The sequence below is a fragment of the Capsella rubella genome, unplaced genomic scaffold (genome assembly GCF_000375325.1).
Source record: "Capsella rubella cultivar Monte Gargano unplaced genomic scaffold, Caprub1_0 scaffold_1, whole genome shotgun sequence".
Classification (NCBI taxonomy): domain Eukaryota; kingdom Viridiplantae; phylum Streptophyta; class Magnoliopsida; order Brassicales; family Brassicaceae; genus Capsella; species Capsella rubella.
The window spans coordinates 11,898,792-11,922,117 of NW_006238923.1; the positions used below are offsets into that span (position 1 = coordinate 11,898,792).

The window sequence follows — 23,326 nt, forward strand, 5'->3', positions numbered from 1 at the left end:
TTGTTATTTTTAATTTATTTTATTATATAAAACATATGTATAGTAAAAATATAATTTGTTTCGCATATAAGACAAGAAATGTTGTAATATGCTTCCAACAGATTATATGATGGGACAGGTTGTAAGACGAACCGATTTTGACTTGATATTACTTAAAAAATTATAGTATTATTAATCTTACAGTTCAATACATGTCATTTTACTATTTTTTAACAACACTGATATAAAACATGTATAATTAAATTTATTTAGTATAGATTGATATTATGCAATCTTGATAATTATTAAATAAACTCCAATAAAATTTATAATTTTTTTAAAGAATGAATTAAAAAAAATGTGTATCCCGCGATATACCGGAGATTAAAATCTAGTTATTATTATTTTCTCTCAAAATTTTCTCTACTTTTCTAATATTAACCTTCAAATTATTACTAGACATTGCGTGTTCTTCATATATATCCCTATATTAGTAAAAGAGAAGTACAAATAGGAAATGGGTCGGGTCAATTTAGCAAAAATAACCGAAATTTGCTAAATGGATACTTATAATTTAATTCAAATTTCGGATATAGATATAAACCATAAAATCTGAACTGATTTTGGAAATATTAATATATTCCTTTTTATGTTGACCTCCATTAATATATTCCCTATAATTTAGGAAAGTACTATATGTATTAATATTACATTATTATAGTTTAGAAAACTATATTAACGCAAAATATAAAGAGAATATGTTTATGAATATAAAAGATCACAATCTTTTAAATTTTTTTTAATTAGTATAAGAAATTCTTATATAAAACTAATAAAAATATAATGTTTTTGAACAAAAATTATAAGTATAAAAAATATAAAAATGCATATATAAAAACATAATTTAAAAATATTTGGTATAAAATATAAAAATGCATATATGAATACATAAATAATAGTAATAAAATTAATAATAATGCTAATTAGTTGGAATTAGTTAAATGTCTTTTATTAAATACATTGTGATTATGTAATTTTTTCAAATGCAATATCTTATCTGTATTATTATTTTTGATACTAATAAATTGGTCAAACTGAATTACATATCCTTGTAAGAAGTTTTTATAAGTTATTTATAGGGTATTTATGAACTATATATATTTATTTAATTATACTTCTATTTCTTAATCATTATTAATTTTTATGTCATTATTTTAATTAAAAAATCACGGGTTGGCTTGCAAAATTCACAATCACATAGTAAAGCGGCTTATAAATAATTTTTTCTTTGAACACAATTCTTTGCAGCTTAATTCGCCTCAACATACATATTGTGAGAATGTAAATGAATATTATTTCTTTTTTCTTGGTCACCAAATTTTTTTACCTATATTATTATTTCTACTACTAATATGATCAAACTGAAAACTACATATCAAATCACGTTGTTAAATGCTTCTTTTTCTCTACTGTTTAATCTAAACTCATGTACATATATATAATTTACCGTAGAAATAATAAGAAGTATAATATATTATAATTTATTATCGGTAGCATAAATCATGAATATTCCTCCGCGCTGTAGCGCGGGTCCACTTCTAGTATATATATATAATTTTCAATGCAACTGACATTTGAATGGTATTCTTGCGTTTGCTGTACTTAGTATCGGTTTACAAATGTTTATGTAACTAGTAGTACCACAACCATCTTAAGAAAATATATATCTTTTTCTATTCTTTGACAAGAAAGAATCCTGAAAATAAAAAAAATAAAAACAGTTGTTCGGACTAATTTAACATTAGGTCCAAAAAAAATCCATTAGGGTAGACGCCAGTCTAGGCGTTCATGAGCCTCACGCATTCTGATTTTACTAAAAATCGTGAACCAAATCAGTTAACTATTTTAGACGTTCCAAATCGGTATTAATCGGTCAAATCCGCCAAATTGGTCGGTGTGCTAAAAAAATGCCAAATCGGTTCCGGTAGGATTTTCGGATTTGGATATGTTTCCCAGCCCTTCCGGCTATGAACCAAATTTTTGTGGTCACCTATTTGCATAACTCTTGTGATCGTTTTCAGCTTCTTAGTACAAAACATCCTTAAACTTGTAAGGCTTTCTTTTGTTACTATAATAAGTCTTGAGTTTGTTTCCAAAAATTTAACTAATGTGGTCGTATAACGTCTTTTAGTTTGACCCTAGAATGAAGGCTTTCTCATCTCAAAGGTGAATCCTACACGAATGATGTTCCTGACCGAGCTCTAACGGAGTCAACCTCCAAAAGTCTTTCTTGCCCATTCTAGTTACTTTACCGTTTCCAATCTCATATACTATAATTATATCTCAATAAGCAATTAACAAAATTACATTGATAACATTATTTATACCCCAACTGGTGCAAACAAAAGAAGTTTCCTTGGTAAACATCCCAAAATGCGTGGTGGCCACATAATAACAACATACAAAAAAAAAACAATCTTCAATTTAAACTTCAATTACCTATAAAACCTTAGTCTCAACTTGATCATCTAATTTTGTGTTTTAGCTGAACAGCTGGTGAGAGAACTGAGACGTACGTATTGTGCTAAGTTTTTATCAGCATCTTACCTTTCGCTCGTCAGTTTAGATATTGATATGTTAAACTGAAAGCACTTCTCTTATTATTTTGTAGAACATCATGAGTGACGGGTCCATGGCTTCAGCAGGGTCAGTGCCGATAAAAAACATAGTTCTAGTTGGGCGTGCAGGCAACGGAAAAAGCGCCACGGGGAACTCACTCATCAGACAACAAATGTTCACATCAGGAGCCCAAGCAACAGGTGTTACTATGACATGTCAGACATTTAGAGCTGTGACAGAAGATCTCCATCGCCATCGCCAGATTATCAATGTTATTGACACTCCCGGTTTGTGTCTTGTTCCCTTGAAACGTTAGATTGATATATATACACCCCATGATGATAGATGATTAGTCTTAATTACTTTTAACATAACATAATAGTTTTGAGTTTTCACCTTATATAATGAAACTAATCTGGTCGTACGGAACTTACTAATAAAATCCAAACACTACACTCGTTTTTTTTTTTTTTTAGTGTTGCGCAAGATTTAAGTTTTTAAATTGCTAATTGTTTCATACCATATCTAACAGCCTTTTACAGATATTGTTATCTCATAAGTAAAAATATTTACTTCATATCAAACTAAATGCGTTAAAAAAATATTATAAAATAAAACATTGTAAAATATATACTAACATACTCATCAACTAATCGAAAATTCAATTCAATCAATTCATTATAGGGGGCATTTTAAAAATGCCTTTTTCCCCAATATCATTTTTTTTTTTAAAATGTTTCCTCTTTAAGACTTTATAAAAAAATGCCATAATTTTATTTTTGAGATTTACCCGAATGAATATTATCTTTACATGTATGTAAAATCTTATAAATACCAACATTATTGGTAGTATCTTAACCAGATCTTAGGTTATGATATGTGAAGGAAAAGATCTTGTGCAAGATCTAATACATTGTTAATATAATAATGGCTGAAACTCCTCGCGTAATCTGCATTGCCTATAGTCTGAAGACTCTGAACTCTGAATACATGAAATAACACTCAAATGTTTCCTCTTTGGCATGTGGCACAGGTCTGTTTGATTTGTCTAAACCTGTTGAATACATCAGCAAGGAAATCGTTAGATGCCTTGCTCTGGTGGATGAAGGATTACATGCTGTGGTGTTAGTTCTATCAGTGAGAACTCGGATGACCCAAGAGGAAGAGTCCGTTGTGACTACATTGCAGAGCCTCTTTGGGGCTAAAATCCTTGACTACTTGATCATAGTATTCACTGGCGGTGATGAGTTAGAAGCCAACAACCAGACTTTAGACGCGTATTTGTCCACTTGCCCTGAATTTCTGACGGTTGGTGATTCCATCGATTAATGTATTAAAAACATTTAAGAATTATATATATTCTCAAACGTATGTTTCTGCTTATTAACTCTATCTACTCTCTCAACTGGATTTGTGTGCTTTCAGAGAATTTTCACTCTGTGTGGCAACAGAAAGGTTTTGTTTAATAACAGGACAGTTGATGCAGACAAGAAGGATAGACAAATCCAGCAGCTTCTCGCCCATGTTGCAGCAATTGGAAACAACAATGCAGGGAGACCGTTTACGGAAGAGATGCACCGTCAGATTAAGGTGAGTCTCCGACTTTTTGTACAACAATGCGGATTTTTTTTTTTTTTCGTTTTATAATCTGGAAGTTTGTATAGTTGTATTAGACTATGGGCTTCCAATTCAAAATCAATTGGCAATGAATGCATGAGCTCATATATATATATTTTTGAATAATCAAAGAGATTCTAGGCCAAAGTCCATACATCCCCTCAGGTCCGAAACCAGAGCATGTTATATGGTTTCGTCCCAATCGCTACTCATATATTTTATATACTAGTCAAGATCTTTAGCCAACTTCAAATGTGAAATATTGCTATCCTAATTGCTCAGAGCATAGGATCATATATCTGCGGTCTCTCATTAATTCTTATGATCTCCGATATCTCAGGAAGAGACAAAGAAGCTAAGGGAAGCCGAAGCAAGGTATTCAGAAAAAGCAGAGAAGAGGTTGGTAAAGCAGTCGTATGATCGTAAAATGGAGGAAATGGCAATTATGGTAACTAAGTACTTTTTAGCCAAACTTTTTTTATGTGATAACTCTTGATTAGGTCCCCTCCATCAAAACAAAGCTAGCAAGGTCACTGATATCGTGGGATCATTTAACAAATCGATTAACCTGTCCTAAAATACTAGCATGATGAACTAATTAGAGTGCCATTTGAAAATACTCTAGACGCTTGAAAATCTCCTGCCACATTGATCCGTTTCCAATTCAGTGAGATTTTACCTCATGATATTTTGTCCGTAACAATATGTGTGATCATGATCTTGTACTCTCTCAGGTGGAGGAAACAATTAAAGATGCTTGGAAGGCACACCAGAGAATGATGCGGGTGATGGAAAACATGGTGCCAAGGAGAGAACAAGATCCTAAGGTGTCATGCAACATCATGTAATGGTACTCATCGGTGGGTTTTGCCCAATAAAGATCGCTGATGACACAGTTAAAGTCTGGTCGTGAACTTTGCATGTTTTCTTTATTTCATGTAATGTGTCCCTTGTGGTTTCTATTTTCGTTTGTATTTTCACCTTTCCATGCAACCAATCCAAATAAGTACTTATTTCCTAACAACCCTTGTAAGTATTGTTGTTAATAACTGTCTTGTAAACTCACCTTTGAGACATCATATGTATATATCTTTGTTGAATCATTTTTAGAATATTAGAAGAGAAGCATCTTTTTTTTTTTATTACTTAAATCAAATTACCATTCAATTATTGTTTTTTTAAAGAGAATTTTGAAGTTAATAATGGTATGGTATTAATGAAAAACCTACCAAATTATCAAGTTAGGATCTAAGATTGTGTGTCTTAATTTGTAAGGCTAAGATTGAGAGTAATTCTAGTGATTTTGTTTTTTTACTATTAATCAGTGTCTTTTATGTTATTTTTCTTTTCAACGAACAACAAAATTTAGTGAGATCATTCATCCATTTGACATTATAACATTTTTTCTAACTAACACATCATTTTAGAGTAAATTTTTATTTTTAATCTTCTAAGAGAAGTACAACTTCTAAAATACCTAATATTACCCCTACGATTTCAGTTCAAACTTTAGCAAAACAACTCATGATTTCGGTTCATTAAGGTTAAAGTTGGCAAAACAAAAAAAAATAGGTCGGGTCAATTTTCCAATTTAACCCAAAAATTAAAATTGGTTACATCTCCTTAGGATTACCCACTGAACAACGAATAGCGACCCGAGATCATGTGTTACTTGGGCTTTTGGTTACTGTTTAATGGGCTTACCTTGACTGACAGATGCAGCCGAAGCTTTCTGTTTAATGGACCTACCTAGAAGGCTTTACAAATCCCAATTTGCAAAGTTTGAATTAAAATTTTCACCTAACATTTTTCCAAATTTAAAATCTGCACATAAGATAAATACTTTGTTAATTACGAACAAATGTAAACAAATTATTTATAATAAATGCAGCGGTTACGGTTGCGGTTGCCAAAGTTTGCAAAAGCACACGATTGCAATTTCAAGCGTTATTAACCATTTTGAATGACTGATTTAGCGTTTGAAATAGGTGCGTCTACGGGAGTTATTTATATGACTGGTTGACCAACGGAAGCAATAGCGGTCACATTAAAAATAACAAAAAATAAATATATATAATTAAAAAGGTATAGAATACCAATAAATATTATTATGATTAAATATGTTTTGCAAGTAGCAAGCAGCAAAACGTTATGTAAAAGAAATAGTCAAAAAGAGGAATCGTGTAGGCATGTTTGATTTACCTAGAAACGAATAAGTCCAATTAAAAAAAAAACAAAGGAAGCATATAGTAGTACCAGCTCAAAAGTGGAACTGGCTCATTACTAAGGTATCATTCTAAATGTAAAATATTTTGAATTAGCAATTATGAAATTTATGAACTTATAACATATTCCCAAAACACTTGGTCAGTTGTTTTTCAAAAGAAATAAACTCAAATTGCACACAGAAAAAATAAATAAAAGTAATACGTATCTTGTATACTTAAATCTTCAAAATTTCAACATGACGCAGCAAACAAGAAAAGATCGCGCAACCATCTTAGAAACGCGTTGGGTAAGTAAGTTTATATAAACTTTAGTCTATTTCTATTTTAATTTTATGTTTCGCTTACATCAAACAGCTAAAATATGGATGCTTCCGAACAGCCTTTAGCGTCAGAAGCAGACAAAACCGCTGTTAAAAACATAGTTCTGGTCGGACGTACTGGTAATGGAAAAAGCGCTACTGGAAACTCTCTCATCGGAAACGAAGTGTTTATCTCGGAATCAAACGCAGCGGGTGTTACAACGACATGTCAGACATCTAGAGCTGTTACCCCAGATGGTCTGTTAATCAACGTGATTGATACCCCTGGTATGTTTGGTCTTTAAACTCTCAACAAGTCATATTTTTATAAAATATTTTTGTGGAACCAAGCTAGGATTTGTTGTGATACAGGTCTGTTTGATTTGTCGGTGTCTGCTGGATTTATCAGTAAAGAAATCATCAAATGTCTTACCCTAGCTGAAGGAGGATTACATGTTGTGGTATTAGTCCTATCCGTTAAAAATCGGATAACACAAGAGGAAGAGAACACACTTAGTACCTTAGAGGTCCTTTTCGGGAGCGAGATTGTTAAATATTTGATTGTTCTATTCACTGGCGGTGACGAGTTGGAAGCAAATACTCAAACATTCGATGATTATTTTCTTCAAGGCTGCCCTGATTTTCTGACGGTCAGTGATTTGATAATTCTTCAATGTGTTTATATTTGGATTATATATAGTTTACCAATAAAACTGATTGTGCAATTCCAGACAGTTCTTAGAGAGTGTCGAGGCAGAAAGGTCTTGTTTGATAATAAGACTACCGATGAAGGCAAGAAGGCCGAGCAAGTCAAGCAGTTTCATGCGCTTGTAGCATCGATTGAAGAGCAAAATGATGGGAAACCGTTTAGTCATGTAATGCAACTTAGGATAAAGGTGAAGATATTGGACTTTGCATTGCTCTACAGAAATGTAATATTTGTCGATGTTTAAATATTCCGCTGTTCGTATCTCAGGAAGAGTCTGAAAGACTTATGGAGCAGCAAAAGGAGGTTGAATCTAGGAACCTTGGAGAAGCAGAGTTGGCAGAGATAAAGAAGGGATTACAAGATTCATATGAGGAGAGGATGAGCCAAATGCAAAAGATGGTAATTAAAAAAATATGAATGGATTCCTAAAGATATACTTCTCGTCGCAACGTAGAGTTTGACGAGGTCTTTCTTTTCTTATAGATGGAGAATACGCTAAAAGAGACTTCCGCTGCACAAGAGAACATGATGCGTATGCTCCACAAGGTACAGAGCGACAATGAATCTATACGCAATGAACATGATCATGGGGAACAGAGGCGGATGATGATTCAGCTTGGGCTTACTGTGCCTGCTGTAATAGGTACGGGGTTGGGATTGCCATGTAGCATCTTGTAATCCATGTTTCCGACCAAGATCAAGTCAAACCTGTTTGCTTTTTCTTTTATGTGTGCTTTCTGTTTCTTCTATATTCCCATTAAAGATTGAGATATCTCAATCTGTTAATACCCATTCCCTTCCAAGCCTTGTTGTACGTACGCCCAGATATGGAGATATAATAATACTGCTTAAAGAACGATAATACATATAGGTTGCCAATGAAATCACTGTAGGAGTAAAACGACAGTGGCAAGAAAAATGATTGAAGCAAAACGACAAACATAGACAATAACGGAGATGCCGCTGGAAAAAAGGGAGGTATATATATATATAGGAATAATTGGAGAAATAGACAGTTTTTGAAACATAATCGTAGAAATAGTGGACCCATTATCTATTTATCCAATTTTGAATAGTAAATATACTATATCACAAATTAAGTTTTGAAAATGTACTATAATGCTAATTTTCCCATATATATATATGAATGTAGCGATTGAGAGTCGTCAAACAACTCAGAGAAAAGACGAGTTCCTTTATTAACAATAAGAAGCGTATGTGTACACTCATGCAAACAAACATATAATTATAGGAAAGCCCACACATAAAATAAACCACAAAATCTCTCAATTTTGACGGCAGTACATTTTAAAAGGAAGTGGAAAAACATAATAAAAACAGAAAGCAGAATTTTAGAAAGAAATAAAAGACACAATCGAAAGTTTTAAAATTGTAAAATAGCAAACCAAAAAAACACTTTTTGATACTGATTTTTTTGTTAGGCACACAAGACAGTACTGTTCAGAGGATGTTGCATGAATATCCAGGTACAGGCGGCACCGGGATTGCAACTGTTAGCTGCAACATGTTTTCATCATCAGTTTTCCAGTTCACATATTTGTCTGACGCTTTCTCCTGCGTTTCCAAAGCATCTTTAAGCTTCTTCTCCACCTTAGGAAAAAAAAAAAAATCAAGAGGTTATTGCTAAGTATACAATTACGTACAAATATCAATCCGCAACAAGCTAGCTAGTGCATCATCATTCACTATTAATTGCTTTTACCGTGTTTGATACTCGGTTCATATTCCCTTGATACGATTCCATTAACTGATATTGCATCGTCTCTGCCATCTCTTTTGTATAGTTCTTCGATTCCAGCTCCTTTTGCTGCTCATGTAGTCTATCGGTCTCTTTCTGAGATAGTTCATAGATAGGATCATCTATACACATATCTTCTTCAACTCAAGAGATACATATACAGTTTCTATAACATAAAATTTATACTTTATCGCTGAGTACATGTGACTAGTATAGTTGTTAGGGGTAGGGTTTAGTGCTTAGAGTTTAAGATTTAATTTTGAAAGTTTAATTATAAGATACTGTGCTATTTTTAGAACTTTATGGAGTGTGTGCAAAATTTGGAAATAAAACTTGTTTTGGTGCTATTAACGAGAATTACCCTAAATTCAACTCAAGAAATGCATATGCAGTAGTTGCTATAACATAAAATTTCTACCTTTATCGCATCGTACATGTCATTGGTATATGCCTCTCCACGGTTGCTCTTTCGGATTTCATCTACAAGGGAGAGAAGCTTATCGACTTGCTCTGCCTTCTTGCCTTCATCGCGAGTCTTGTTATTGATCAACACCTTTCGGTTACCAGACATCCATATAACTTTCTGCATATCATCAAAAGTATCATATATTTAAGAACTTGGTACTTTTTAAGAATCATACTGTCAAAAGTACATATATACCTTTAAGAAGTCAGGGCAATCTCTACCCAAATAATCATCCAATGTCTCGTTACACTCTTCCAGCACATCACCGCCAGTGAAAACGAAGATAACATATTTAAGGATTTCATTCCCAAATAGAGTCTGCAAAGTACGAAGTACGTTCTCTTCCTCTTCAGTAACTCTAGTCCTTGCAGATAAAACTAGGAACACAACATGTATCCCTCCTTTCGCTAGAGTCAGGCATTTAACAATCTCTGTGCTTATACTATCAGCGGAGACCGACAAGTCATACAGACCTTAATTCCCAACATTAAGCAAAACAATTAACGATAGCTATATAAAATCAAATGCAATGACAAAATCAATCCAAGAGGTTCAGAGTAACGATCCATGTACCTGGAGTATCCATCACATTGATAGTGTGACCATACTTTGTCACAAATTCATGTGTTTGACATTTTGTGGTAACACCAGTTGCATGTGTCTTTGAATCGAACACTTTTTTTCCAATGAGGCTGTTGGCCGTTGCGCTTTTCCCATTCCCTGTCCGGCCAACTAGAACTATGTTTTCAACCACCTTTGGAGATTGACCTTGCTGTTGAGCTCTAGCCTTGTTCATCATCTTTGCAAAATTCATGCACAACCTTGGTTAGATGCATAACTATTAATTGAAAAGTTGGCTAACACTTCATATAGAGCACATGCATGAGGAATTTTTTTTTGTCTTGACATATGTTGTATATAAATATAAATTAATTTTCTAATATTAGAAAGGCTTAGCAGAAATAATATACAAAAATGAAACCGCGAAAACATACAAAGAAAAATCAGTTGAATTTGGAGATAAGTTATGTTAATAAATAATACTAGACATGAACTTGGTTTCCCTTAAAATTAAATGTTTTACTTATAAAATAACAAATAGAAAATTGAGAATTTTTGAGAAATACCCCTTTTGGTGTACCCCTTTTTAAAAATACCCCCTTTATCTATCCATTTTCAAAAATACCCCTTTTTAAATATAAAAAATTATAAAGTTTTATATAGTTTATAAGGTACTTATATATAATAACTACTACTGTGAGATTCAATACAAATATTTTAAAATGTTTTAAATCGTTTTAAATCGTTTTTATAAGATTTATAAGGTTTTTAAAAGGTTTTTAAAAGGGTTTATACGGTTTTTATAAGGTTTTTATAAGGTTTTTATAATTTATTTTTACGCTATTTATGAAAGGTATATTAAGTTTTATACACATATAAAGGTAATTTGTGTATATATTTATAAGCTTACACATATATTTGGATAAATTTCAACATTTTTAGTGGGTTTTTTGATAAAGTTTGAAAAGGGGGTATTTTTAAAAAGAGGTATATGAAAAGGGGTATTTTTGAAATTCACCCTAGAAAATTCTCTATTTATGATATCTAAATAGGCTTAAAAAGGGTAATTCTCAAAAATAGCACTGATTTAAGTTTTTTTTTTCTAAATATAGCACACACTCTGCTATATATTTTCCAAAATTAGCACCATATATCAAAATTAACTTTCAAATTAAATTATAAACTCTAAATAATAAACCATACGCCCTTAAAAACTATTCACTAAATGTAAAATACTCAACCTAAACCTAAAACAAATTCTGAAAAGTACTTTAAAATTATTATAATTGTATCAATTGGTGCTATTTTGGAAATTTGTAGAGTGTGAACTATAATTGTCTATAAATCATTTTGAGAGTATTTCTCTTAAAGAAACTGTGTTTATGAAAATATTTCTACAAGTAATAATATTTGAGAAATTCTTTCAAATACCACTAAAATGTGTTCTAATACTAAAATATATTTTTCCCAAAAAAATCATAGAACTAAAACTAATTTTTTTAACATTCAAACCTAACTTTTTTCGAAACAGCAAACAAAACAATTAACAAACAATAAAATTTCACTTATATTGATATTTTTGATTATAGAAATAACTCAATAAGATTGGAAAGACAATGGTGGTTTGATGGTCATCATCCTTTCTTTTTTTTTTCACAACATGATCGTCATCTTTAAGCAAACATCAAGTCTCTGTTTACCCAAAAAAAAATGGATCGAGACAAGCACATTTTATTTTTATACTTGTTTTATTTTACCAATTCTTGTTCCATTGTTTTCACACTTTGTAAAAAATTCATTTTCATTCGATCAATGAATTTGAAATTTCACTAACAAAAGCATTAGAAAAGCATAAACTTGTTATCTTTAAGGATAAGATATTAAGATGAGGACGAACTTACTTTGAATGTGGAAAGTCTCTGATATGTTACCTTAACTTGAATGGTGAAGATGAAGAACCAACCATCCTAGCAAGTCTACTTTATATAGGACTTTTGTTTCTTTTCTTTTTATTTTTCTTTTGTCAAAATTCATTCATGGATCAAGTTTTTAATTTTTAATTTTTTTTTATGTGGACGACGACCCCAAGAGTCTTTTCTTTCAGTTTTAAAAGGGTGTTCTACATTATTTATTTTACATTTTTGTATTATTTATAAATTTTCAAAATTGTCCAATATTACTTCTTCAAAACCAAGTACGTATAAAAACTTACACAAATTATCTTTATAAGTATGTACAAGCTTATAAAAATACCTTAAATATGTTATTAATACTTTATAGAACTTTATACATATTTTTAAATACCTTGTAAACCACACTAGATCTTAGAGGGAACTTGTACAATCGATTTATCAAATAGTATCTTAAGGACAGTTGATGAAGAAAAAGACTCTAAAAACTAAGTGAGTGAAGAATTCATATTTTTTAAAAAGATAAATTCGGAGATTATTTACAATGATTCTATCATTCAACACTTTCTACATCAGTTTTTCTCTATTCCACATATTAAATCAAGATCCATTCAAATTCATATACTACAATAGTTTTGTTTAATAATATTCAACACCCTATACCATTAATTAACAACATAGAATAAAAATACGGTTTTTTACCTATGTCCAAACTAAATGAAACAAGTTTCTATTTATGAAATATAAAAATGATAAATTTTGATATAAAAATCTAAAATTATTAAATTAATTTAGTTTAAAATAATTGACCGTAAAAGTATCAAATATCTGTACAACCAATAATTGCGTAACACGTGGCGTGGCGTTGATGGTTCCATTTGTTTTTTGTTCATTTAATCCACATAGATTTTTTTCATTTTTCAACACCCTCATTGAATGGATAGAAGTGTTATTATTATTACTATTGTACATAGTCTAAGTCTCCTCTTAGCCGAGTGAGTGAAGAACCAGCCATCGTAGCAAGTCTACTGTACTAAGAAAATGCTAAGTTCCTAACAAAAAGAGAAGATGATCTCTCTGCATTACTTAATTGTTTACTTGGAGATAAAAGTTGATATACTTTTGGCGGTTTCACTTTGTCTTTACCATATCAATAGAGTTCACCTTTGTAGAAACCTGAGGACATTCCTCAGGGTAATACTTGGAGACATAAGTTTCTGTCTTCTTTCTTTTGTACAAGTGGCTCTTAAAGTAGTGATGTAAATATTCCCTAACTGAACTACCCAAAATATAATAAAATTGACCCAAACCTAAACGTCCAATGCTAGTGCATCAAAAATATCTGCCACTCATTACAAAAATACGGCGTTGCATCAAATGAATTTTACATAATCGCTTGTACAAGTGACTCTTAAAGTAGTGATGTAAATATTTTGCATTGACTAAAACAATTGCATCACTTAATATAACTGATGTTAGTATTTGCATTAGTTTATCAAGATGACACTAAGATTTGCAACAGTTCTAATAAATTGTGTTAGAGTGATAAAAATTATGTTAGATTGATAAAAATTATGTTAGATTGATAATAAAATTAGATTAAATGATTTTATTAAGATTTTTTTCTTAAAAATTATTAAATGAATATGAAAATACTCCGCTGAATTCGTTTGTGATAATAGTTGCTTATTACAGTTTTTGACACCATGAAAAATACCAAGGGCACACACTATATATGAGAAAAATTGTGGAACCTCTTTTTCTAGTGGAAGCAATGTGAGACGTTAACAAATTAAGTAAATAACTAGAATCACATTTTAAATAAAATTAGCATCACTTGCTATTGATTTAATTATTGTATCAGTTTTAAAAGATTTAAATTCATATATTTCTAAAAACTTTAGAGACTTATTTACCAAACTTACAAATCAACACATGATTTTTTTTCTGTGTTTTAGCCTCATTTATATAATTCCAATAATCACTTTCCGGAAGGTCATTCATCCCTAAACTACTCCAGCATAAGCATGTTTAACCGTGGAGTTTTCTCAGGATTTTTGACCAAAAAGATAAGTGCACTTTAGTGTCATAGGTGACCAAATCAATTCATTTAAGCTTCTCCACCAATCACGGTCTCACAATCTTTCCCCACTAACACACCGCAACGTTCTCGTTGCGCACCAAAACCATCATCCCCTGACAGTGTGAACCCACTACTCCACACTCATCTGGGTTCGGCTCTGATACTAATTGTAACACCCGACCGTTATCTCACCCAGTGCGTCCCATGTTCACTCTCAGCCCATGGGTTCACTTTTTAATGGGTCTCACATCCTCTCACTACGTCCATGAGCCCATCTATAACCGACAACCGGATTGCTTCGTCCATGAGGCTTTAAAGACTTGTTTACTGACCCTAAAATCACCATAAGATCTTTCCATGTGTTTTGACCTCACTCACACAGCTATGACAATCACTTTCCGAAAGCTCGTCCATCCCTGGACTACTTTATCATAAACACGCTTAACTGCGGGGTTCTCTGATGACACTTGACCAAAAAATAAGTGAAATTTGGTGATATAAACAACCAAATTAATTGATTTTAGATTCTCCACGAACCAGAGTCTCACAATAATATTATATTAAAATTAAATTATAAAGATTGAGTTGTAATAGTATTTTACGCCTAGGAGAGTTCATTGTCGTTTTTAACTTCATTCTCATCTCATTAAGAGCGTAAAACTTCATTCTCATCTCATTAAGAGCGTAACTCTTTACTATAAATACAAAAACAATTTTGAGGTGAAAAACAGTCTTGACTATTCAATATTTTAGATTTTAGGAAACTATTCAAGATCTTACTGCATCAAGTGAGCACACAAGTTGTGTTTTTGGCAGTTTTCACTTTGTCTTCACCAAAATGACCAAAACTTAATTTTCCTGAAACCCATTCCTCACGGCAATACTAGGAGAATCATTGCTTGTCTATACAGAGATTAGAGGAGATAAAGGCAAAAAAAATTCATCAATTTCAGTGTCAATAGCTATTTGCCAGGAGACACACAAATTTTTCTCTAGCATATATCTTCTCACAATAAATTTATACTATCATTTTCATCAGGTATTATAAAATATATTTATTAACTTGTGAAAAGGTTTTAAATGTAATGGGGATGTGAAAAATAAATTTTGTTTAATTGTTTTGGTTTGAGGCCAGATTTTTTACGCTTACAAAAAAATGAGAAAACAAAAAAGGGAGAAAATACTGACTTTCAATTTTTTTTTTAAAAAATGTAAAAAAGTTTGATTGGCAAATTAATGGCAAAGGCTTTAAAGATAGTTAAGTCTTAAAAGTTTCCTACCAATCAGCCCCATAAACTTATAAATTTAATTACATGTCAAAGGATTTTGAAATATCTCGAAATTTATCAAATAGAACAATAAAATCTACTAAGATTTTCATCAGATAATATAAAACCTACCTTTATAAGCTCCTTACATCAGATTTTACAACAAATGCTTAGTTTTTAATCAGCATCGGTTAAAAACATATTTCATCATTTATTATAATTTATGTTATTATATATGCATTCATAGCAAAATATAAAATTATAAAGTAATGTTAATTTTGCATCACCTAAAATAACTGATGTTACTATTTGCATCAATTTATCAAACTGACATATATATTTGAAACTGTTATATTAAATGAAGTATTGTTGACAAAAAAAAAAAAAAAAGAAGTGTTTATTTTGAATTACAGTACATTGTTTGAGAAACAATGTTTTTTAAGTTTATCAACTAATTTGAAAGCAAACTAGTGAATTCATTAACGATAATAATTTCTTATTAAGTTTTACCCTTTATGACACCATGAATACATAATGGTCACTATATATAAGAAAATTATGAAATCTCTTTTTCTAGTGGAAACTTTGTGTGACGTTGACAAATTAGGTAAATACTAAATAGTTTCACTTTTAAAACTAATGCGTAGTTTAGTTTTTTTTTTTTTTAATCATTTTACAAATGAAGTCAATCTATTGACTACTTATGCTAATGCTAATGATAAAAAAAAAAAAATCAAAACTACTTATGCCAATTTATCACTTATATTTCTATTAGAGTTGTAAGTGATGCAAATGGATCAAGACTTGCATCAATTTAAATGAACAGATATTACAAACATTAAAAACAGCATCGATTATTACAATTGCCTTTAAGCATTGAAGCTATAATAATTTGTCTAAATTGTAAATTAAGTAATGTAAAATTAGTGTCATTTACTTTTTTGGCGCAAATTAATTGATGTAAAATAACTTTTCTACTGTTTATTCATAGATTATTTGTATTCCATATTTAAGCTTTTCAATTTTTGGATGCTAATATTAAATGAAGGGAATAAAAACAGTAAAGGATGAGTTGTATGATATGTCGTTTTTACCATCATTCTCATCTCATAAAGAGCATAACTCTTTACGGTTAAGACAAAAAAAAAGGATTTTGAGATGCAAAACAGTCTTGAATATTAGATATATTAAATTTTAGGAATCTATTCAATATCTCATTGCATCAAGTGGGCAGACAAAATGCATTTGTTGGAAAGTTTCACTTTGTCTCCACCAAAATGACTAAAACTTATTTTTCTTGAAACCCATTCCTCACGGCAATACTAGGAGAATCATTGCTTAGCTGTACAGAGATATCAGAGGAGACAAAGCCAAAAATATTTAGGAATGTCAAATTCAACAGCTATTTACTAGAAGACACAAAGTTTTTTTTTGTAAAAGAAAGACACACAAAGTTTTTGTGTTTTGTGAAGACACACAAAGTTTTATGTCACATTTTTCTTCTCACAGTTTTTCTAAGAATTTGATGGAAAATAATGTATATATCACTATATGTTGTAAGTAATGTATATAGAAAGGTCATTAGTGTCTTTGTATTTACCCTAATCACCTATGTACACTCTCTATATATATTGTAATTATCATCTCTAATAAGATAAGTAGCCTTCTATCTTATATATGTATACTATATGAATATTTATTAGTATATTAATTATTTAAATTAGAATGCCAATGTTCAAAATAGATATTAACTTTTATTGATAATATTTGGATATTTGTTTGTAAATTCACACATTCTTTTATAGTTTTTATTTGTTATCATTTTGAAAAAAATTTACTGGATTTGAATATCATGAAGTTCATTTTGTAATACAACTGAATCATCAGTTTCTCCATCTCATAGGATGTAAGCTACAAAATTAATTTCAAAAGCAATATGTAAACAACTTATAAATTACATATATTAGTATTAAATAAATAATTAAAAATAGAAAACGTTATTAAATAACTAAATCAGTATATATTAATTTGGAAAACTAACGCTGTTTTAAATACCTTTTTCATATGGCATACGCTTATAATTTTTTTTATTACTTTTGAAACTTCTCCAAATTTATAAAAAAAAACAATAAAATTCTACTAACATTTTCATCATGTATTATAAAAACTACTTTTATAAGCTCCTTACATCAGTTTTACAACCAATGCTTTGTTTATAATTACCATTGGTTAACAAAATATTTTATCATTTATTATAATTTATAGTATTATATACACATTCATTGCAAAATATAAAAAATGTAAAGTAATGTTAATTTTGCATCACCTAAAATAACTGATGTTAGTATATTTTGCATCAATTTATCAAACTGACTTAAATATTTGAAACAGTTATGTTAAATGAAGTGCAGTGTTTATTTTAAATTACATTTTTTGAGAAACAATTTTTTAAAAGTTTATTAACTAATTTGAAAGCAAACTAGTGAATTCATTAATGATGATATTTTCTATTTAATTTTAACCTTTTTGTCACCACGAATACACAATGGTCACTATATGTATGAAAATTATGAAATCTCTTTTTCTAGTAGAAGCGATGTGTGACGTTGACAAATTAAGTAAACAAAAATAATGCGTAGTTTTGAATTAGCATAAGTTGTTATTATTTTTTTATTTGGTATCATTTTGTAAATGATGTCAATTCATATATTTCTATCAAAATTGGGAAGTGATGTAAATATATCAAGACTTGCATAATTTAAATGATCGGATATTAGGAACATTCAAAATAGCATCGAATATTACAATTGCCATTAACTTATATTTTTTTGTCTCAGTTATAAATAAATAATTCAAAACTAGTATCATTTACTTTTTTGACATCAAATTAATTGATGTAACTAAACCATTTTTTTGTCTATTCATAGTTATATTTGTATTGCATATACATATAAAACTGTAAAGGGTGAGTTGTTATGATATGCCATTTTTACTATCATTCTCATCTCATTAAGAGCATATAGCTCTTTACGGTTAAGACAAAAAAAAAAAGATTTTAAGATACAAAACAGTCTTAATTATTAAATATATTTGATTTTAGGAATCTATTTAATATCTCATTGCATCAAGTGGGCAGACAAAATGTGGTTTTTGGCAGGTTTAACTTTGTCTCCACCAAAATGACTAAAACTTAATTTTCTTGAAACCTGTTCCTCACGGCAATACTAGGAGAATAATTGCTTCAGTGTTACACAAAATATTTATCAATGTCAAAATCAATAGCTATTTACCAGAAGTCAATTTACATATATTTTTTTAATCATTTTACAAATAAAGTCAATCCATATATTTCTATTAGAGATGTAAGTAATGCAAATGGATCAAGACTTGCGTCCATTTAAATGAACGGATATTACAAACATTAAAAAGAACATCGATTATTACAATTGCCATTAAGCTATAATATTTTTGTCTCAATTGTAAATAAGTAATGTAAAATTAGTACCATTTAACTTTTTGATGTAAATAACCGTTTCTACTGTTTATTCATAGATTATTTGTAGTGCATATAAGCTTTTCATAGTTTGGATGCTAATATTATATAAATAAAAAACTATAAAGGATGAGTTGTAATGGATGTAAAAAAAAATAAAAAAATGATGAGTTGTAATGATATGTCTTTTTTACTATCATACTCATCTCATTAAGAGCATAACTCTTTTTGGTAAAGACAAAGAAAAAGGATTGTGAGATGTAAAACAATCTTGACTATTAAATATTAGATTTTAGGAATCTATTCAATATCTCACTTTCTTGACTGACCTTTTAAATCAAAATGTGATATGTGTTCGTGTTTTGTCCTATCTCGCACGGTTCCGACAATCACTTTCCGAAAGGTTATCTATTATGAACATATTCCAACAATAAGCATATTAAACACGATTAACTATAAAGTTATCTCAAAACATTTGACCAAAAGGATAAGTGCATTTTAATGACATAGATAACCAAATCAATTGTAATGATTTGACTGTCAGTTTCCTTAAGTGCTCCATGTCGTCCCTCAACCCGAAAGGCCTTACTTTATCCGACGGTCAGTTTGCTACATCTAAAAGGCTTTAAAATCTTATTTTATCGACTTTACATATTGAAAAAACCCGACCCGTTTTTTAACCAATTAAATTACACTAAACCACCTAATCTAGATTAAACCAATTCAAATCAAATTTAACTTACTAAACCAGATTAAACCGATAAACCCAATTAAACCAATCCAATTCCAATTACCAACTAAACCAGCGGAAGAATAAACCATAAACCAATCCAATAAACAAATATCCAACAACTAAATTTTAACCGGACGATATTTTATAAAGTTTTTATTTATTAATTTTGTTTGATATATAAGAGTGTATTTTGATTGCTCTATGTTTTAACCCGTAGAATATTGTATGACAGTTTGTGTTTTATATAATCGTAATTTGATCAACTTAATTAAATAAGTATAATATTTAAAATAATGAAATGATATTGGCATAACATCTTTTGTTTAAATAGTAAAATATTTTGTGAGTTATACTATAGTAGACAATTCGTAAAAACATCTATAATCATAATTATGTAATTTATAACTTGTTCCATTGCATGATCTGTGCTATACAATTACCAATTATACTTTAGTACATACATTTTTTGTATCGGTTAATATAAGCCCGTTTTTATAAATTCAAATTGCAACATATGTGAAAATTATATTTCTATTATATATATGTTTTATGTAATAATATAAATTTTAAAACAAATAAGATCATATAAAGATATATATTGGAGATATATTTGATTTATTAGGGAATAATTTTAGGAATTTTTTTAAATGTTATAAATACTGATTTCTAATATTGCAATTTCATAATGATTTAATTACAAAATGTACTTTAAACTTTTGTTATTTAATCAAATGGCAAGGATTCAATTATGCAAATATTATAAAATGAAAAGTTATACCCAAAATGTACTTACAAAGTTAATATAGATTATCTAAATAAACCATTATGCACAGCAGAAACAATAAAACCAACTCTAATTAATCATAATATTAATTAACCAATCATTCCATCACAATTTACACCAATAATTTAGCATACTTCTAATCCAGGTTCCAACATCATAACAAAACCATAAACACAACAACTAAGGCCCTAGATCATCCTCCTCTTCATTGCCATGATTTCACGTCACACTTTACATGTACCACAAACACAACGAGATGCATGATTATTATCACAAATACTCAGTGAAGCAATCCTCCCATCTACTAGGCTATACGCACAAACAATTAAGATCATGATTACACATCAATAATACCAAAAACAGCCAAACCAGTAAAACAAAAAACACAAACTGTGCTAACAGAAAACTGGTGTCGGTCGATACCCACACCTGGTCTCAATCGACACCACTACCCGACATCACCACAAAAATGCACTACGAACAACCGTCTGGTGTCGGTCGGCACCCACACCCTAGAACACATCCAATGACGATTTCATCCCCAAAGAACCCTAAAATCACCACCACATCATCTCCCGCGACGACACAACCAAGGATTAGCCACACAAACACCAGAAACACATAAAACAACAAGGGAAATAAACCCACACATCAAATGAATACACATCACATAATCTTAATGCTTATATAAGTCATGCTCACGCACTCACCTTGATATGGAATGAACAATGAAAAAATAACACAATGAATAATGAAGAAAATAACACAATCAGAAGCAGCATAAGTCTCTCATAACACCACAAACACAAAATCTCCCTTTCCTTAGGTAAAAACTCTCAAGAACAACACCCCAAATCTCTCTAAAAACCCATAGAACTTCACAAGAAAACTTAGTAACTTTTTCCACTCTTCTGAAAGAACAAAAGCGGTTAATAACCCTTCAATGCATCAAATTTTCTCTTTTAAATGATCCTTAGGGTTTAGCCAAAGAAACCCAAATCAATTTTCCAAATTAAAACAAACTGGTCAAACCAAATTTTGTTGGTGTCGACCAACACCCAACCCTGGTGTCGATCGACTTTAACAAAACTTCAGACACGGGCGTTACACATATCACCACGTGATCTTTTCCATGTTTTTTTTCTCACTCGCACAGTTTTGAGAATTACTTCCTAGAAGGTCACCCATCCTAAAATTAATCAAGCATAACCCGTAAACCCAACCTTATATGATGGCTGGTTTGATAGGTGCTACGTTTAGAAGGCTTTAAAGACTTATTAATCAACCCTACAAATCACAATATGATGATCTTTGCTTTGTTTTATGTTCAGTTGCATGGTTCCCACAATTACTTTTTAGAAGTCATCCATCTGAAAATTATTTCAGAATAAGCACGCTTAACTGTAGATCTCTCTTGTAGTGGTTAATGATAAATTGATAAGAGTAAAGAACACAAAAATGTTTAGAAAAAAAATTATATTACTCTCATGAATATAATGTTACAACTTACATTCTCTTATATAGAGATTAAGATAAACATAAATGTAAATAATATAACTAAAAATAATGTTAATTTTCCTAAACTTAATATTGATATTTATCATATATCTTCTAGAATAATATCTTCTTATTACCATAATTTCGCTTTATCTTTTCAACCGTCGATCTCGGTCTATCTCTGGTTTTTTATCTTCCAATAATTAACAAAAAGATACGTGCATTTGTGTGATATAGATGACTAAATTAATTATTTTAAACATCTCGGCATGCACTATCATGATACTAAAATACTGAGGTGCCATATCAATTCTACTAAAATACTAAAATATTTTATGAGGCGAGAATGTTTTACAAAAGATGTGTGTTTAACCAATAATTCAGAGTCATGTAATAAATGAGATTAAAATATTTCTAATCCAGTGATCATAAAGTGGATCTTAACAAGCATTTAAATTTAACTGTTTGTATCAGGTTGAATATGGTTCTTTAGGTAAACCATTTAAGTACACCTAATAAATTTTTTTTTTTTTTTTGTCATCTACACCTAATAAATTTTTTAACAAAAAAAACTTAAAATATTATTATTAATATAATTAAATTTGATTAAAAAAATCTAAACTTCGCTGACGTAAAAAAGGATTATATGACAAAATAACCTTTTTAACCTTTTTTAACCGTGAGCAGAACAAATGTGCCGATAAACTAGCAAAATATTCCTTGGAGAGCTCTAGTGATTATAATTTGTATCATTCATGTCCAACATTTCTTGCATCTCTTGTAAACGATGATTCGAACGCTTTATAATAAAGTTATTAGCTGGAAAAAAAAAACTTTTTTTAACAAATCAGTTAGTAACACTTTTAATGTCAAGCTACAAACACAACAGATGATTTATTCGTAGAACAAAGATCCACCTTAGAAAATTCTACCAACACAAACTTCAAGATATTTTTAGATATATTAGTGGATAACAATATTTTTTATAACGATAAAATAAATAAGGAGTATTTCAAAGATAATATTTTTTCAATACCATTTCTAAAAAATCTGACTTTCTAAAACTTATCAACAATATCAAAACCATTTTTATATTTATCCAAATATATGTGTAACCTTATAAAAATATACACAAATTAATTTGATATGTTTATATAATTTTATATATACCGTAAAAATAATTTACCTTTAAAATCCTTATTAAAGTTTGTAAATATGTGGATCAAATCTCTAAGTATAAGTTATATATATTTGCAAAAATAACCTATTTAGTGCCCTTTTGTAAAAATACTCTCTCTTGTTGTCTTTATTCAATAATACT

The 23,326-nt window shown here is 30.0% G+C and overlaps 3 protein-coding genes across 3 annotated transcripts; 2 read left to right on the forward strand and 1 right to left on the reverse strand.

The window, feature by feature from the left end:
- Positions 1 to 2,656: 2,656 nt before the first annotated feature.
- Positions 2,657 to 5,063, forward strand: LOC17897565 (immune-associated nucleotide-binding protein 1). Its single transcript, XM_006305787.2, has 5 exons — positions 2,657 to 2,885; positions 3,632 to 3,906; positions 4,024 to 4,188; positions 4,556 to 4,663; positions 4,950 to 5,063. The coding sequence occupies exons 1-5, from the start codon at positions 2,657 to 2,659 to the stop codon at positions 5,061 to 5,063; spliced, it is 891 nt and encodes a 296-aa protein (XP_006305849.2).
- Positions 5,064 to 6,804: 1,741 nt separating this feature from the next.
- LOC17899872 (immune-associated nucleotide-binding protein 3) lies at positions 6,805 to 8,236 on the forward strand. Its single transcript, XM_006305253.2, has 5 exons — positions 6,805 to 7,030; positions 7,115 to 7,392; positions 7,474 to 7,638; positions 7,719 to 7,850; positions 7,935 to 8,236. Exons 1-5 carry the CDS (start codon positions 6,805 to 6,807, stop codon positions 8,127 to 8,129), a joined length of 996 nt encoding a protein of 331 aa, XP_006305315.1. The 3' UTR covers positions 8,130 to 8,236.
- Positions 8,237 to 8,646: 410 nt separating this feature from the next.
- On the reverse strand, positions 8,647 to 12,248 carry LOC17897826 (immune-associated nucleotide-binding protein 7). The gene is made up of 6 exons (XM_006305338.2): positions 12,139 to 12,248; positions 10,250 to 10,475; positions 9,872 to 10,149; positions 9,629 to 9,793; positions 9,175 to 9,306; positions 8,647 to 9,062 (listed from the first exon to the last, which is right to left on the reverse strand). The coding sequence occupies exons 2-6, from the start codon at positions 10,473 to 10,475 to the stop codon at positions 8,913 to 8,915; spliced, it is 951 nt and encodes a 316-aa protein (XP_006305400.1). The 5' UTR covers positions 12,139 to 12,248; the 3' UTR covers positions 8,647 to 8,912.
- Positions 12,249 to 23,326: the final 11,078 nt, after the last annotated feature.